Source organism: Carcharhinus amblyrhynchos, unplaced genomic scaffold, assembly GCF_965287045.1.
Source record: "Carcharhinus amblyrhynchos unplaced genomic scaffold, sCarAmb.v2.hapA scaffold_51, whole genome shotgun sequence".
Taxonomy (NCBI): Eukaryota; Metazoa; Chordata; class Chondrichthyes; order Carcharhiniformes; family Carcharhinidae; genus Carcharhinus; species Carcharhinus amblyrhynchos.
In genome coordinates, this window is record NW_027649792.1 from 2,625,686 (window position 1) to 2,643,883 (window position 18,198).

At 50.3% G+C, this 18,198-nt stretch overlaps 1 protein-coding gene across 1 annotated transcript; it reads right to left on the reverse strand.

The window, feature by feature from the left end:
- Positions 1-2,538: 2,538 nt before the first annotated feature.
- snapc2 (small nuclear RNA activating complex, polypeptide 2) lies at positions 2,539-17,958 on the reverse strand. Its single transcript, XM_080182310.1, has 4 exons — positions 17,843-17,958; positions 15,873-15,941; positions 12,649-12,919; positions 2,539-3,361 (listed from the first exon to the last, which is right to left on the reverse strand). Exons 1-4 carry the CDS (start codon positions 17,948-17,950, stop codon positions 2,832-2,834), a joined length of 978 nt encoding a protein of 325 aa, XP_080038436.1. The 5' UTR covers positions 17,951-17,958; the 3' UTR covers positions 2,539-2,831.
- Between the last annotated feature and the right edge of the window lie 240 nt (positions 17,959-18,198).

The window sequence follows — 18,198 nt, forward strand, 5'->3', positions numbered from 1 at the left end:
CAATTCACAAAAGAGCCTTGGACAGCACCTTCCAAACCCACAACCACTTCCATCTAGAAGGAAAAGGGAAGCAGAGGGACATAGATAAGCTGCAGAGCTGGGCTGAGAGGTGGCAAATGGAGTTTAATGCAGAAAAGTGTGAGGTGGTTCACTTTGGTAAGAGTAACAGGAGTACAGAACATAGGACTAATGGAAGGACTCTTAGTAGTGTTGACGAGCAGAGAGATCTCGGTGTACATGTGCATAGATCCCTGAAAGTTGGCACCCAGGTTGATAAGGTTGTTAAGAAGGCGTACGGTGTGTTAGCTTTTATTGGTAGAGGGATTGAATTTCAGAGCCATGAGGTCATGTTGCAGCTGTACAAAACTCTGGTGCAGCCGCACTTGGAGTATTGTGTACAGTTCTGGTCACCACATTATAAGAAAAATGTGGAGGCATTGGAAAGGGTGCAGAGGAGGTTTACCAGGATGTTGCCTGGTATGGTGGGAAGGTCTTATGAGGAAAGGCTGAGGGACTTGAGGTTATTTTCATTGGAGAGAAGAAGGTAACGAGGTGACCTAATTGAGGCATACAAGATGATCAGAGGGTTAGATAGGGTGGACAGTGAGAGCCTTTTTCCTCGGATGGTGATGGCTAACACGGGGGGACATAGCTTTAAATTAAGGGGTGGTAATTATAGGATGGATGTCAGAGGTAGGTTCTTTACTCAGAGGGTAGTAAGGTTGTGGAATGCCCTGCCTGCAGCAGTTGTGGACTCGCCAACTTTAAGGGCGTTCAAATGGTCAGTGGATAGGCATATGGATAACATTGGAATAGTTTAGGTTAGAGGGTCATTAGATTGGTTCCACTGGTCGGCGCAACATCGAGGGCCGAAGGGCCTGGACTGCGCTGTAATGTTCTATGTTGTAGATACATGGGGAACACCACCACCTGCAAGTTCCCTTTCAAGCCACCCACCATCCTGACTTGGAAATATATTGTCTCTCCTTCACAGTCACTGGGTCAAAATCCTGGAGTTCCCTCCCTAATGGCACTGTCCTCTCCACCTGCCCCGGTCCCTCCATGCCGATGCTATAGTTAAGAAAACCCACCAGCCACCTCTACTTTCTCAGAAAACTAAGGAAATTTGGAATATTTGCTACGACTGTCACCAACTTTTACTGATGCACCATAGAAAGCATTCTTTCTTGGTTGTATCATAGCTTAGTATGGGCTCCTGCTCTGCCCAAGACTGCAAGGAACTACAAAAGGTCATGAATGTAGCCCAATCCATCATACAAATCAGCCTCCCATCCACTGACTCTGTCTACACTTCCCACTGCCAAGGACTCCACACAAACCGGACATTCTCTCTTCCAACTTATTCTGTCGGGAAAAAGATGTTAAAGCCTGAGGCTACGTACCAACCAACTCAAGAACAGCTTCTTCCCTGCTGTAAATTGACCAACCGCATATTAAGTTGATCTTTCTCTACACCCTAGCTATGACTGTAACACTCCATTCTCTATCCTCTCCTTCCCTTCTCTATGAACGATATGCTCTGTCTATATAGGGTGCAAGAAACAATACTTTTGACTGTATGGCTAATACATGTGATAAGGACAAATCAAATCAAAAAGTAGGTCAAACCACAACAGATGGATGCAGAGTTTCAAGAAGGCAGCTCACCACAACCACCTTAGGGGCAACTAGAAATGGGCAAGAAATGCTGGCCAGCCAGCGACACCCAGGTCCCACAAAGGAATGAAAAATAAGGACTGAGCGCAGGGCATGATAGAGAAACCAGGATTGGGGAGTAAATACATCGGCAGCAGAGTTTTGTTGCTGGAATCTGGGAGATTAGCCAGCAGTGAATTCAAATAGTTAAGTCTCGAGGTAACAAAAGCACGAGGGACTCAGAAGCAGATGCGTTGAGGCTGGGTGAAGTTAATGGGCTGGAAATAGCAGGTCTGATGATGGCGCCAGTATCATCGAGTCTGCACCGACAATAATCCCACCCAGACCCTAGTCCCTTAGCCACACGTTTATCCTGCTAATGTCCCCTGACACGAAGGCCCTGATTTTACCAGCACAGCTTCCCCGAAATCAGGGCTGGTGATGCTCACAGAACGGCATTCCCCATTGGTTTTGGGTGATGCTCACAGAACGGCATTCCCCATTGGTTTTGGGTGATGCTCACAGAACGGCATTCCCCATTGGTTTTGGGTGATGCTCACAGAACGGCATTCCCCATTGGTTTTGGGTGTGATCTTCAGAGCCTCTTGCAGCCACTCCAGTGGCCAAGCACGGCCAGTCAACCAAAAGTGCACATTTTTGGACTGTGGGAGGAAACCGGAGCACCCGGAGGAAACCCACAGAGACACGGGGAGAATGTGCAAACTCCACACAGACAGTGACCCAAGCCGGGAATCGAACCTGAGTCCCTGGCGCTGAGAGGCAGCAGTGCCAACCCACTGTGTAGCCGAGACACCCCGTTTCTTCAAAAAAAAAGCTGTGGTGATACGAACCCGTGGACAGAAGTAATCAAAGGGCAATTAGTCAGACCAACGAAAACTTTAATGAATTCAGAACGATTTACAAAACTGGGACAAAAACCAGGAACTTTCGCGAGCATCAGTTAGAGAGGAAACCACCCCATGGTTAGGCTGGGGGCAGGGTGGTGAGCTGACCCCCCGTGAAGTGGGAAATTGTCAGCGCTGGGCCCCTGGGAGAAAGTTGGGGTCAGCGCTTGGTTGAGCACGGGTCAGCTCGGGGCCCTCGGGACCATGCAAGGAGTCAGCTCTGGACAAGTCAGGGGTCAGCCCGGGCTCCCCTGGCGAGGAGGCCGGGGGTCAGCCTGGACCCTGAGATGATGATTGGGGTGGGGGGTCAGCACCAGGCAGGTCAGAAGTCAGCACAGGGCCCTGAGCTAATGACTGGGGGTCAGCGGTGTGACCCTGAGGTGACGTTGGCACCTCACTTCGGACCAAGAGCGTAACCGGAAGCTGGAAGGGGTTCAAAGGGCAGGGATCAGACCAACCAAAGTCCAGGCCGTCCTGAGCCTGAGGCTGTGACTGGGCTGCCTGAGGTGCACGTGGGTGCTCTGAGTGCTCGGGTTGGGTGAGGGGTTCAGGCTGGCAGCTGGTCCCTGGGTTCTGGGACAAGTCAGTCAAAGGAAGGGCGGCTCTCTGCGGATCGGGTGCCGGAGTTAGGAGTGGCCGGGGGGAGCGGCCCTGTTGGGGGGGACCCTGCCCGTGCCACCCTGAGCTGGTACGGTTCAGCTCCTGATAGATCCTGTTCATGTGGCGCCACAGCTCTGAGCAGTTGAGACCCTGCAAGTGGCTGGGCAGCGTCATCAGCAGGTCCAGGACAACAGCAGATTCTGTGGAAAGAAAAGAAGGGAGTCGGGGGGGGGTGGGGGGGGAGCGTCCGGGGGCGGGGGGGTGAGGGAGGGGCGGGAGAGGTAGAGAGTTAGTCAATCACCTGAAGCACAGGCCTCACTGGCATCAATCCCAACACCATGGAGTGGGCATTGGGAAACACACAAACTTGAAGCAGGAGAAGGCCATTCGGCCCTTCGAGTCTGCTCCGCCATTCACTTTGATCGTGGCTGGTCATCGAATTGAATTGTTGAACCCCCACCCCCACCACCCCCCCCGCCTTTACCCTCGAGAGACTTTCAAAATGCACTATTATTTAAATGGTAAAAAATTGCAGCATGCTGCTGTGCAGAGGGATCTGGGTGTCCTTGTGTAAGAATCTCAAGGTGCTGGTTTGCAGGTACAGCAGGTCATTAAGAAGGCAAATGGGATTTTGTCCTTCACTGCTCGAGGGATGGAGTTTAAAACCAGTGAGGTTATGTTGCAGCTGTATAAGGTGCTGGTGAGGCCACACCTGGAGTACTGTCTACAGTTTTGGTCTCCTTACTTGAGAAAGGATATACTGGCACTGGAGGGGGTGCAGAGGAGATTCACTAGGTCGATTCCAGAGTCGAGGCGGTTGGCTTATGAGGAGACTGAGTAGACTGGGGTTATACTCATTGGAATTCAGAAGAATGAGCGTGAGATCTTATAGAAACATACAAGATCATGAAGAGAATAGATCAGATAGAAGCAGGGAAGTGGTTTCCACTGGTGGGTGAAACTAGAACTAGGGGGGCACAGCCTCAAAATAAGGGGAAGCAGATTCAGGACTGAGTTGAGGAGGAACTTCTTCACACAAAAGGGTTGTGAATCTGTGGAACTCCCTGCCCAGTGAAGCAGTTGAGGCTACCTCATTGAATGTTTTTAAGGCAAGGATAGATATATTTTTGAACAGTAAAGGAATTAAGGGTTATGGTGAGCGGGCGGCTAAGTGGAGCTGAGTCCACGAAAAGATCAGCCATGATCTTATTGAATGGCGGAGCAGGCTCGAGGGGCCAGATGGCCGACTCCTGCTCCAAGATCTTATGTTCTTACATATATATAATTTCTTCTGGAAATCACTCAACGTTTTGGCCTCAACTACTTTCTGTGGTAGTGAATTCTACACCTTCACCACTCTCTGGGTGAAGAAATCTCTCCTCACCTCAGTTCTAAGAGGTTTACCCCTCATCCTCAAACTGTGACCCCCATTCTGGCCTCTCCCACCACTGGGAACATTCTTTCTGAATCTACCCTGTATAATAACCCTGTTAGAATTTTATAAATTTCCATGTGATCCCTTCTCACTCTCCTAAACTCTAGAGAATATGATCCAAACCATTTCCTTACATTACAGGCTAACCACCCAGGAATCAGCTTGGTAAAACCCTTTAGAGCATGGGCACCGTGATTGCACACAATACTCCAGGTGTGGCCTCATCAAGGCCCGCAGCAAAACATCCCTACCCTATATTCAAATCCTCTTGCGAAGAAAGCCAAAGTACCATTTACTGTCTGCTGTACCTGTGCTGTTAATTGCAGTGACTGATGCATACGGATACCAAGGTGTTGCTGAGTATCCACTTCTCTCAATTTACACCCATTCACGTCATAATCGGTCTTCCCATTATTGCTACCAAAGTGGATAACCTCTCATTTATCCATATTATACTGCATCTGCAATGCATACGCCCAGACACTCAGCCTATCCAAATCACAGGGAGGCGGTGGCGTAGTGGTATTGTCACTGGGCTAGTAATCCAGAGACCCAAGACAAAATCTGGGGACCTGGGTTCGAATCCCACCATCGCAGTTGGTGGAATTTAAAAATAATGAAAAATATCTGGAATTAAGAATCTAACGATGTCCACGAAACCACTGTCAATTGTTGGAAAAATCCATCTGGTTCACCAATGTCCTTTAGGGAAGGAAATCTGCTGTCCTTACCCTGGCCTGGCCTACATGTCACTCCAGAGCCACCGCACTGTGGTTGACTCACAGCAGCCCTCTGAAACGGTAAGCAATTAGGGACGGACAGTAAATGCCAGTCAGTCCCTTAAACTGAAAAAAATAGAACAGGCTGGGGTGAATCGGGAACAGCCAAAGACTGGGAAAGACGGGAGAGGGGAAGACGGTGATGGGGAGCAGAGGGGAGGTAGAAGTGGGATAATGCAACACAGTTTTCATTTCTTAGAAAGGAAAACAAGACTGCACACATTATCAGTGCACAGAAACATCGAATCCCTGCACAGCAGAAGGAATCTTTCAGCTCATCAAGTCTGCAGTGACTCTCCAACAGAGCACCTTATCTGACCTCACCCACCGACACCACCCCCACCCTGTTCTGAACCAGTATACCCGCGCACTTACTATGATCAACCCACTTAACCTGCACACCTTTGGATACAAAGGGGCAATTTAGCATGGCCAATCCACCTAACCTACAGATCTTTGAACATGGAGGGGCAATCTATCATAGTCAATCAACCGAGCCTACATGTTTTTGGAGTGTGGAAGGAAACTGGAGCACCCAGAGGAAACCCACGCAGACACAGGGAGAATGTGCAGACTCTGCACAGACAGTGACCCAAGGCCGCAGACTGAAGCCGGGTCCCTCAACCGAAATGAAGTTACTGTGAATATCCCCTAGTTCAACTGAAGGTCAAGGGACAACTAACTAGTACATTTTTTTTTAAGAAAGATAGCCCAGCACCACTTCAAGGGAAATTAGGGATGGGCATTAAATGCCCAGACTAACCATTGTGCCGTCCATGAAACCATTGCCGATTGTCAGAAAAACCCATCTGGTAACGTCCTTCAGAGAAGGAAATCTGCCATCCTTACCCGGTCTGGCCTACATGTATCTCCAGAGTCACAGCAATGTGGTTGACTCTCAACTGCCCTTGGGCAATGAGAGATGAGCAACGAATGGTGGACAGTCAGCGACACCCGTGTCCCACGATTGAATAAAAAAAACCCATCTTCGCCAATTTGGCAATGATGGTCGCTGTTCCATCTTGCAAAATGGGTGAGTGTTCTGCTAGTCTCTGCATCATTTCAAACGCTCTCCCACCACCCCTCCAAACTGTCGTCTTTCATTCCGAGTGTCACCACGTTGGCTGATGCAAGGTGGCCATTGCCGTTGAGAGGCTGTGGTTTTGCTTTCACACCGGCTCACCTGTACGCTATGGTGTGCCGTCAGCAATGACCACTGCGTGGCATCGGTCATCATCTGTTCCACTCGCCAGGGATCAGCGCCATTTGCTCTGTGGTTGCACTGTCAACCTCTTCACAGAAGGCAGAGGGGGTGCGGGGAGGCTTTGACATACTTTGAAATCTGTTTTTGATTGCTCTTCTCCCAAAGGTAGTGTTAACGTAATAAATAAAATAACTAATAAATAAACCTTAAAACATCAGTCGATTCTGAATTCCAGATCTCTCTCATTGCCGTGGCAGGATTCGAACCTGGGTTCCCAGAACATTGGCTGAGTTTCGGGATTAATGGTCTAGCGATAATACCACGGGGACATCACCTCCGCTAAACGGGAGGTGATTCAAATCGCGGTTTAAGCAAAATCCACAGAATAAAACTGGATATTGTGTTTTTAAAAGAAATAGCCTCATTGATTACGGTGTGGCTTTTCAAAACGGCAAACTACTCCTCACCCCCTGAGAAGGGATATATAAGGTTGCACGGATTGGAGATCCATACTGTGGCCAAAAAAAAGTTTTTTTTTAAAATTTATTTATCAGTGTCACAAGTAAGCTGCCATTAACACCGCAATGAAGTTACTGTGAAAATCCCCTAGTCGCCACTCTCTGGCGCCTGTTCGGTTACACTGGGGGAGGATTTAGCATGGTCGTTGCACCCTAACCAGCAGGGCTTTCGGACTGTGGGAGGAAACCAGAGCACCCGGAGGAAACCCATGCAGACACCGGGGGGGGAACGTGCAGACTTCACACAGACAGTGACACAAGCCAGGAATCCGACACGGGTCCCTGACACCGTAAGGCAGCACCCCAAAAAGGTCCCTTAATTCACAGAATTCCTCCAGGAGGCGGCCATTCAGCCCATCGAGTCTTCACTGACTCTCTTGTCAGAGTATCACACCCAGGCCCTCTCCCTCCACTCTATCCCCGTAACCTCACACGTTTAGCATGGCTAATCTGTTTAATTCTTAATCCCAGATTTCCTTATCGCTGAATTCGAATTCCAACAGCTGCCGTGCCAGGATTTGAACCCTGGTCCCCGGAATGTTTGTGGGTTAACGGCCTAGCGATAATCCCATCAGGCCATCACCTCCCTTGGTTTGATTCAAGGAACGGAGAGAAGGGCGGAAAGATAGGCAGAATGACAGAGTTTATCTCCAGCAATAACGTTGACTCACATTCCCCTCCCAGACGTCCAGCCGAGATATGGAAGGCCTCCAGACTGAAGTAACCTCAACTCAAGAGACTTGGAGTGGGGGGAGAAGAGGTAGTGATAGTGGTGTGTAACTAATGACCTGGGCCAAACTGGAATACAAAGATCGGCCACACACAGGCTTCACGTGGGAGTATTGTTTTTTTTGAGGGGTGGGGGGGGGAGGGCAGCAGAGGTCCTCTTAGGCCATACTTGGAAATATAGTGTTCAATTTTGATCGCCACACTGCTAGAAGGACGTGGAGGCTTTGGAGAGGGCACAGAAAAGATTTGCTAGGATGTTACCTGATTAGCTACAGGACGGATGTCAGGGGTAGGTTCTTTACCCAGCAGGTGGTGAGGGATTGGAATGCCCTGCCTGCTGCAGTTGTAAATGCGCCTAGTTTGGGGGCATTTAAGAGATCCATGGATAGGTTTATGGACGAAAAGGGATTGGTATAGGCTAGTGGGTCATTGTTTTTGTAACTGGTCGGCGCAACATCGTGGGCCGAAGGGCCTGTTCTGCGCTGTAATGTTCTATGTTCTATGGAGGGCATTAACTACGAGGAGAGGCGGTAGAAATGTGACTTGTTCTCGCTGGAAAGACGGAGGTTGAGGGGGCGACCTGGTAGAAGTCTACAGGATTATGGGGAGGTATGGACAGAGTGGATAGGCAGAAGCTTTTTCCTAGGGTAGAAGAGTCAATTACTAAGGGACACAGGTTTAAGGTGCGAGGTTTAAAGGAGATGTGAGAGGCAAGTTTTATTTTTACACAGAAGGTGGTGGGTGCCTAGAACTCGCTGCCAGGAAGTTGGTGGAAGCAGAGTTTTAGCAGGTGTCTGGGCAACTACATGAATAGGATGGGAATAAAGGGATACGGTCCCCGGAAGGTTGGGAGTTCAGATGGCAGCATGGTTGGTGCAGGCTTGGAGGGCCAAAGGGCCTGTTTCTGTGCTGTAATTTTCTTTGTTCTTTGAGGCGAATGGGCAGAGAAAGGCAGTGGTGGTGGAGGAGGAGGGATAGAGAGCCGCACGTTATTTCAGTCTGTCCTCCCCTTCTCCCTCTCAGGGGGAGATGGTGCCACATCACTGGCTAATGGCTGCCACCTGCTGGTTGAGTGAAATGAGGTGGGATATGCCGGCGTTGGACTAGGGGAAACACAGTGAAAAGTCTGACAACACGTCGAACTATCTGTGACCCCCGTGACTTGCCTGGGATTGTAAAACCTCGCTTTACTGTACTGTCTGGAGACAATACACATCTCTGTAACCTGTGATCAGCGCTCCTGCCACTCACATTGTCAGAATCTTTAAGACTTGAATAGCAGGTTAGGTGTAAAGACTCACATTCTAATCTGTAACCTGTCTGTGCTTTATATGCTCTGTCTGAGGCCAGAACTCTCCATTCACCCGACGAAGGGGCTAACCCCGAAAGCTAGTGAGTTTACTATCAAATAAATCGGTTGGACTAAAACCTGGTGTTGTCAGGCTTTTTACCGAGTGAAATGAGGACGGGGGATAAAATCTCTGTTGATTCACACAGCTCTTCCATTCCCTGGCTGGCAAAAGTGAGCCAGCATCAGCCTCGCTCTCAACCTAGAACTGGGACATTCTTCCAAAAATGCCCGACAAAGCCGCAGACCCCACTACTAGAGCATTTACAGCACGGAGGTGACCATTCAGCCCACTGTGCCCGCGATGGATTTCTCGAACTGCTGCCCATTTGTTCAAGCCTGTTTTATTAATTCGTGGGACACGGGAGATGACTGGCTGGCCAGCATTTATTGCCCATTCCCTAGCCTCCCTTCGAGGGCAGTTGCTGATGCGGCTCTGGAGCCACATGTGGCATAGACCAAGTAAGGACACCGGATTTCCTTCCCTAACGGAACCGGATGGGTTTTTACAACAATCGGCACTGGGTTTCGTGGTCATCAGTACATTCTTAATTCCAGATTTTTTTATTGAATTCAAATTCCACCACCTGCTGTGGCGGGATTCGAACTCAGTCCCCAGAACATTAGCTGTGTATCTGGATTACTAGTCTTGAGATAATACCACTAGGCCATCGCACCCTCCTCGATTCTCATATCTCTACACACCTTCTGTGCTTTTTTTTAAAATCAATTCGAGATCTATTTGCCTTCAGAAAGTTACTGTCTCAGCCAGCCTACTGGCCTCGCACTGGGATTGGTTTCCAAAGGTTGGGTGTAATGTCTGCTGCGTTCCCAGCAAGGATGCCACCTCGTCCTAACCCGCCCGCCCAGTGACTTGGGCACATCCACCAGGAGGTCTCCCGTTTCCTGTGGGGACCAGTGCAAACTGCCTCCAATTCGAGAAGCTGGATGATGATTATTTAAGTTTAAAGTTTGTATATCAGTGTCACAAGTAGGCTTGCATTAACACTGCAATGAAGTTACTGTGAAAAATCGCTAGTCGCCATACTCTGGCACCCGTTCGGGGACACTGAGGGAGGATTTAGCATGATCGATGCACCTAACCAGCACGTCTTTTGGAAGAGACCGGGGCGCCTGGAGGAAACCCACACAGACATGGGGAGAACGTGCAGAGTCCACACAGACGGTGACCCGAGCCCGAGAATCGAACCTGGGTCCTTGGCGCTGTGAGGCAGCAGTGCTAATCACTGTGCCACCAATGGAGTAGAAATTTGTGATTCTTACTCCTCTCCAGGGAGTGATGGAGGCTGGGGGGAGGAGGGTGATTAAATATCTTAAATCTAAGATTGAATTTAGGAGTCGCAGTGTCATGTTGCAACTGTACACAACTCTGGTGCGGCCGCACTTGGAGTACTGTGTGCAGTTCTGGTCCCCACATTACAGGAAGGATGTGGAAGCTTTGGAGAGGGTGCAGAGGAGGTTTACCAGGATGTTGCCTGGTATGCAGGGGAGGTCCTATGAGGTGAGACTGAGGGATTTGGGGTTGTTTTCACTGGAAAGAAGGCGGCTAAGAGGGGATCTTATAGAAACATATAAGATGATTAGAGGTTTAGATAGGGTGGACAGTGATAGCCTGTTTCCTCGGATGGAGAAAGCTAGCACGAGGGGGCATGGCTTTAAATTAAGGGGGGGTAGTTATAGGACGGATGTCAGGGGCAGGTTCTTTACCCAGAGGGTGGTGAGGGATTGGAATGCCCTGCCTGCTGCAGTTGTAAATGCGCCTAGTTTGGGGGCGTTTAAGAGATTGGTGGATAGGTTTATGGACGAAAAGGGATTGGTTTAGATTAGTGGGTCAATGTTTTTTTTTAAAAATAAGACTGGTCGGCGCAACATTGTGGGCCGAAGGGCCTGTTCCGCGCTGTAATGTTCTATGTTCTAAGATTGCTGCTTGTGAAGGGAAGGTAGAATCTAATCAAACAATTGGGGCAGAACCAACTTGAGGGTGGCGTGATCTTCTCTGGTTTGCTTCCACAGGTCAATTGTTTTCCTCAACATTGATTGCTTTAAGCCTCTGTGATAAATTTCACCCGCCACATCTCTACCCTTTTCACCATCCAAGGTTGGGAGCAAGCTCCCACGAACAGCAACGCGATAATGACTGGATATTCCAATGTTGCTGATATCTTTTACACATCTTATCCAGATCCCATCCCCTTGCCCTATCCCAGTAACCATATCATACTGGCCTTGGGCTGGGACAAGCCCAGTGAGAAGTCTCACAACACCAGGTCAAACTCCAAAAGCTTGTGCTACCAACTTTAACCTGGTCTTGTGAGACTTCTTACTATCCCTGTAACCCCAGACATGGCCAATCCACCCAACCAGCACATCTTTGGACTGCAGGAGGAAACTGGAACACCAGGAGGAAACCCACGCAGACACGGTGAGGAAGTGCCAACACCACGCAGACAGTGAGCCGATGCTGGGATCGAACCCAGGTGCCTGGCACCGTGGGGCAGCAGCGCTCACCACGGTGCCACCGGGCTGCCACTGCGAGCCACTCAGTTCAATTAAAACACTGCAAAGTCAATAAAAATGACTGAAAAGTGGACTGAGCTGTCAGCTTCAACCTGGAAACCAGCAACTCAGCCCTGGAAAGTGAAATCTGACCCCTCCAACCCTGGGGGTGTCCCGTCCCACCGGCAGGAAAGACCCAGCAGAATTCCCAAGGTGAGTCCTCAACATCGACCCTGGATCCCATGATGCCCCATGGGCAAGGAAACCTCTTACTGCTTACCATATACCATTCACCACCCACACCCCGCTTCTTGGAGGGAACACTGAGGGTGACAAGGGCACAAAATGTGGGGGGACTTCAATGTCCAGCGCCAAGAGTGGCTTGGTAGCAATGCCACACACCGAGCTGGTCAGGTCCTCAAGGGCATCGCTGCTGGACTGGATCTGCGGCAGGTGGTGAGGGTACCAACAAGGAAAAACATACCTGACCTCGTCCTCACCAACCTGCCAGTCACAGGTACCATGCAGTCCATGATAGGGGGTGGCAGAGTGGTTAGCATTGCTGCCTCACAGCTCCAGGGACCCAGGCTCGATAACTGGCTAGGGGCAGTGTGGGCTTCCTCCAAGTGCTCCCATTTCCAAAGATGTACCAGTTAGGCTGAGGGGACATGATAAATTGCCCCTTAGAGTCCTATGTGGGGTTACGGGCATAGAGTCTAGGTTTGCGGTCGATGCAGATCGATGGGGCGAATGACTCCTTCTGCACTGTAGGGATGCTATGAGTGAGCAGTGCACAGTCCGATTTCACATTGAGCTGCAGTGCTCACCAACCCATCCAAAAGACAATGACTCTCAGACAGTGCAGCACTTCCCCAGCACTGCACTCAGATGATAGCCCCGAGGTGGTGTTTGGGGGGGTGGGGGGGAGGACTCTGCCTGACCAAGCCCAATACTCACCGAAGGGGGAGAGCTGCGGGAACGTTGAGCCTTGCACGGCTGCCGACAGAAAATGGTAGATCTTCTCAAAGTCCAGAGGTGTAGCTGGGGCCCCGGGCTCTTCCAGCGACGTGGGAGTCAGCTCAGTCACCGCAGGCGAGCCACTCGATCCCAGCTCGGAGTCTGCGGGCAAGCTCCCGGCGCCGCCTTCCCTTGGGGCACTCGACGCTGGAACGGGCCCCCGTGACAGCTCCCCCAGGGAGGTGGGCTCAGTTGCTGCGATCATTAGCGTCTGAGGGCAGGGAGAGAAAGCCAATCATTTGGAGGAAAGCGGAGGGAAATCTGTAGTGAGTGGTGTTCACGGTGCAGAGATGCCAGCGTCGGACTCACAACACCAGGTTAAAGGGATTCAGTTGGACTTTAACCTGGTGTTTGTGAGACTTCTTACTGGGAGTGGTGTTCCACAGGGATCAGTGAAAAAAAATACAGGAACACAAACAAAAAATGCTGCAAAATCTCAACTGTGAGCTCTGGTGAAGGGTCTTGAACCATTGGCTCTATTCTCTTTCTCCACAGGTGCTGTCAGACCTGCTGAGATTTTCCAGCGTTTTTTCCGTTCTGTTGCAGCATCCGTGTATTTTCCCTCTATCTCAGCACAGGAACAGGACTTTTGGACCCACCAAGTCTGAACCTCTCTCATCTAATATCAGAGAAACCTTCCGCCCTTACTCGGTGCTGGTTGTTTGTAGTACATAGACATGATCTGGAGGGAAATGTGGGATTGAATATAAAAGCAGGGAGGTCTTGCTGCAGCTGTATAGGGCATTGGTGAGGCCGCAGCTGGAGTACTGTGTGCAGTTTTGGTCGCCGCACTTACGCAAGGATATATTGGCCTTGGAGGGAGTGCAGAGGAGGTTTACTAGGCTGATACCGGAGTTGAGGGGGTTGGACTATGAGGAGAGGCTGAATAAACTAGGCTTGTACTCGTTAGAGTTTAGAAGAATGAGGGAAGATCTCATTGAGACGTATAAGATGATGAATGGGATGGATAGGATAGAGGTGGAGAGACTCTTCCTGCTCAGAAAGGACAGTAGGACTAGGGGGCACAGCCTCAAGATAAAGGGGGGGGCGGTTTAGAACAGAGTTCAGGAGGAACTTCTTCACTCAAAGGGTGGTGAATCTCTGGAATTCTCTGCCCGTTGAAGTGGTGGAGGCTGCCTCGCTAAATATTTTTAAGACGCGGGTTGATGGGTTTTTGATAAGCGAGGGGATTAAGGGTTATGGGGAGAGGGCGGGAATGTGGAACTGAGCCACGACAGATCAGCCATGATCTTATTGAGTGGCGGGGCAGGCTCGAAGGGCTAGATGGCCTACTCCTGCTCCTATTTCTTATGTTCTTATGGTCTGATTAGTAAGTTTGCGGATTCCACAGAGACTGCAGAGTCGCTGAGACTGCCAGGGGCTGTCAAAGGATGCAACAGGGTGTGACTGAGAGGGGTGGATACTCAATGGGACTTTGGTGTCCTCACGCATCAGTCGCTGAAAGTAAGTGCGCAGTACAGCAGGCAGTAAAGGCGGCAAATGGTACGTTAGCCTGCATAGCAAGGGGATTTGATTATAGGGATAGGGATGTTTTGCTGCAATTTACAGAGGCCACACCTGGAGTAGTGTGTGCAAATTTGGTGTCCTTATCAGAGGAATGATGTCCTTGCCCTAGAGGGACGGCAGTGGAGGTTTACCAGGATGATTCCTGGGATGGCAGGTCTCTCATATGAGGAAAGGCTAAGTTAGTTAGGATTATATTCACTGGAGTTAAGAAGACTGAGAGGGGACCTCATAGAAATTTATAAAATTCTAACGGGGTTAGATAGGATAGCTTCAGAAAGAATGTTCCCAGTGGTAGGGGAGTCCAGAGCTAGGGGTCATAGTTTGAGGATAAGAGGTAAACCCTTTAGAACTGAGGTGAGGAGAAATTTCTTCACCCAGAGGGTGGTGAATGTGTGGAATTCACTCCCACAGAAAGTAGTTGAGGCCAAAACATTGTGTGATTTCAAAAAGAAATTAGATACAGCTCTTGGGGTTAAAGGGATTGAGGGATATGGGAGAAGGAGGGATCAGGATATTGAATGTGATGATCAACCATAATGAAGATGATTAGTGGAGCAGGCTCGAGGGGCCAAATAGTCTACTCCTGCTTCTAATTTCTATATCGATTGGAGACTTGGACACAGGTAGAGCTTAATCCGGACAAATGCAAGGTGATGCATTTTGGTGTGAATTATACTGTAAATGGCAGAACCCTTAGGAACGTTAACATACAGGGGGATCTGGGTGTCCAGGTCCACAGTTCCCTAAAATGGCAACACAGGTGGCCAAGGTGATCAAGAAGGCAAAGGGCGTGCTTAACTTCACCAGTCAGGGCACTGAGTACAAGAGTTAGGAAATCATGTTGCAGCTATATAAAACCTTGGTCAGGTAGTATTTGGAGTATTGTGCGCAGTTCTGGTCGCCACACTCCCAGAAGGACATGGGAGCTTTGGACAGAGCGCAAAGAAGGTTCACCAGGATGTTGGCGACGATGTTGGCTATGAGGAGAGGGTGAGTAAACCAGGGTTGTTATCACTGGAAAGGAGGAGGCTGAGGGGAGATCTGATAGAGGTCGACAAAATGACGAGAGGCATAGACAGGATGGGCAGTCAGAGGATTTTTTCCCCAGGGTGGAAATGTCAATTACAAGGGGGCATAGGTTGAAGGTGAAAGGGAGGAATTTTAAAGGAGGTGTGTGTGTGTGTGTGTGTGTGTGTGTGTGTGTGTGTGTGTGTGTGTGTGGGCGGGGGGGCGGGGAGCTGTGTGCATGTGGGGGAGTTTTTCCAGTGGTGGAAGCAAGCACATTAGCAACATTTAAGGGGCATCTGGACTGATACATGAATAGGGAGGGAGGAGAGGACTGAGTAAGGGTAAAAGATTTTTTTAGTTTAATTAAGGCTTGGATGGCCATAGTGCCTGTTCCTGTGCTGTACTGTTCTTTGTTCTCTGGTGGACACGCGACGCAACTCATCGATTTCCCTCCTTCCTCCCAGCCCACGATTCCCACCCTCTCTCCCCACGACTCCCGTTGGCTCACAGGGACCCGTTTGCCCCCTCACTCTCTCTTTAGTAGATACCCCCATGCCCTGCCATCTCTCCACCTGTTCTCACTCCTCTGCCCAGCTCACACCCGGCTGAGACGCCGAACCCTGGCCTACCTGGAAGAACGCTGTTGAAATCACCTCGTCAACGTTGCCTGTTGCTTCTTCAGCCAACTCAGTCCAGATCTGGAATGAACCATCAGCCACACAGTCAGGAAACACAGGACGTGGCTATCCAGCCCCTCTATTTGGGTTAACTTTCACTTCTATTATGGCTAACGTGTTTAATATCGAATCAATTGGACACTTTGATCAGATCACCTTTAATCTTCAAGGAAAGGAAGCAGCTTGCCCTGATCATTTCGAATCCCTACCATGCAAAAGGAGGCCATTCGGCCCATTGAGTCTGCACTGAGCACAATTCTACCAGGCCCGAATCCTGTAAACCCTGACATTTATCCTGCCATTACTTCAATTTAACACGGCCAATCCACCTAACCTGCACACCTTTGGTCTGTGGGAGCACCCGGAGGAAACCCACACAGGCACGGGGAGAATGTACAGATTCCACACAGACACCAAACCAAGGCTGGAATTGAACCCAGGTCTGTGGCGCTGTGAGGCAGCCATTGTGCCACCCATTAATCATAGTTAATCCTTACAATTCCTCTATCATTCTGGTGAATCTCCACTGACCCAGCTCAAACATCAGCAGATAATCTTCATGAGGTTTGTGCCCAGAAGTGAAGAGAGATACTTGATGTGAATGTTAACCAGAGCTTTATACTCTGAAGTAAGCAACAGGCTGTTAAAAGTTTATTTATTAGTGTCACAAGAAGGTTGACATTAACATTGTCCATCTCCCCCATAATCGTGTACACAGAGTGGATCAGCAGCAGCTGTTCCCCTCAGTTGAGGGGTCAGTCACGAGGGGACTTGGGTTCAAGGCGAGGGACAGGAGGAGGGACGTGAGGCAAAAAGCTTTTACCCAGAGTGTGGTGAGGGTCTGGGATGCGCTGCCTGGGAGGCTGATGGAGGCAGGTTGCCTCGCATCCTTTAAAAAGTACCTGGATGAGCTCTTGGCAGACCATAACATTCAAGGCTATGGGCCAACTGCTGGGAGATGGAACTAGGTGAGAGTTCAGGTGTTTCTAATGTGTCGGTGCAGACTCAATGGGCCGAAGGGCCTCTTCTCAGCTGTGTGGTTCTATGATTCTAACACTGCAATGAAGTTACTGTGGAAATCCCATACTCGCCACACTCTGGTGCCTGTTCGGGTACACTGAGAGGCAATTTTGCATGGCCAATGTACCTAACCTGCATGTCTTTTGGACTGTGGGAGGAAACCGAAGCACCCGGAGCAAACTCATGCAGACACAGGGAGAACGTGCAAACTCCACACAGAGTGACCCAAGCCAGGAACTGAACTTGGGTCCCTGGTGCTGTAGAATCACTGTGACACCACACCAATCTGTGACGCTGGAATTTGAGATCTGAACATCAACATTACAAGTAGCATTATCTCCAAGGGTTGAAACAGTTGCATATAACTCCCCGTCACCGCGACACAGCCCGCAGTATAACTCCCCGTCACCGCGACACAGCCTGCAGTATAACTCCCCGTCACCGCGACACAGCCCGCAGTATAACTCCCCGTCACCGCGACACAGCCCGCAGTATAACTCCCCGTCACCGCGACACAGCCCGCAGTATAACTCCCCGTCACTGCGACACAGCCCGCAGTATAACTCCCTGTCACCACGACACAGCCCGCAGTATAACTCCCCGTCACTGCGACACAGCCTGCAGTATAACTCCCCGTCACCGCGACACAGCCCGCAGTATAACTCCCCGTCACTGCGACACAGCCTGCAGTATAACTCCGCGACACAGCCCGCAGTATAACTCCCCGTCACCGCGACACAGCCTGCAGTATAACTCCCTGTCACCACGACACAGCCCGCAGTATAACTCCCCGTCACCGCGACACAGCCCGCAGCGCAACTCCCCGTCACCGTGATGCAGTCTCGCAATCCGCAGTATAACTCCGCCAGGTTACAGCACTCGCCTGGCAGGTTCTCACTGACCTGCAACGGGGCTCGGAGTTGTTGCTGTTTGCGTCTCTCCTCCCGCAGTCTCTGGAGGGTGTTACGTTGAAGCAGGCTCCGCACTGACCTGCCCCGTAGCCCTTCCATATAGGTTGCAATCTGTGGACACAGAATGGGGAGTCAGTGGCCATGGCAAATATACAAAGAGGGTGAGGGTGGCCCAGTGGTCAGCATGGCAGCCTCGCAGTGCCAGGGACCTGGGTTCAATTCCCACCTCGGGTCACTTTCTGTGCCGAGTCTGCACCTTCTCCCCGTTTCTACGTGGGTTTCCTCCGGATGCTCCGGTTTCCTCCCACAGTCCAAAGGTGATTGGCCGTGCTAAATTGACCCTTCGT

Bases quoted from the DNA above. Each gene is read 5' to 3' on its own strand.
- snapc2 (XM_080182310.1), bottom strand. From the start codon at position 17,950: ATGGAAGGGCTACGGGGCAGGTCAGTGCGGAGCCTGCTTCAACGTAAC. The intron at 15,942-17,842 runs GTCAGTGAGAAC...GGTTCATTCCAG, and splicing joins AACTCCGAGCCCCGTTGCAG to ATCTGGACTGAGTTGGCTGA. The intron at 12,920-15,872 runs GTAGGCCAGGGT...CCCTGCCCTCAG, and splicing joins TTTCAACAGCGTTCTTCCAG to ACGCTAATGATCGCAGCAAC.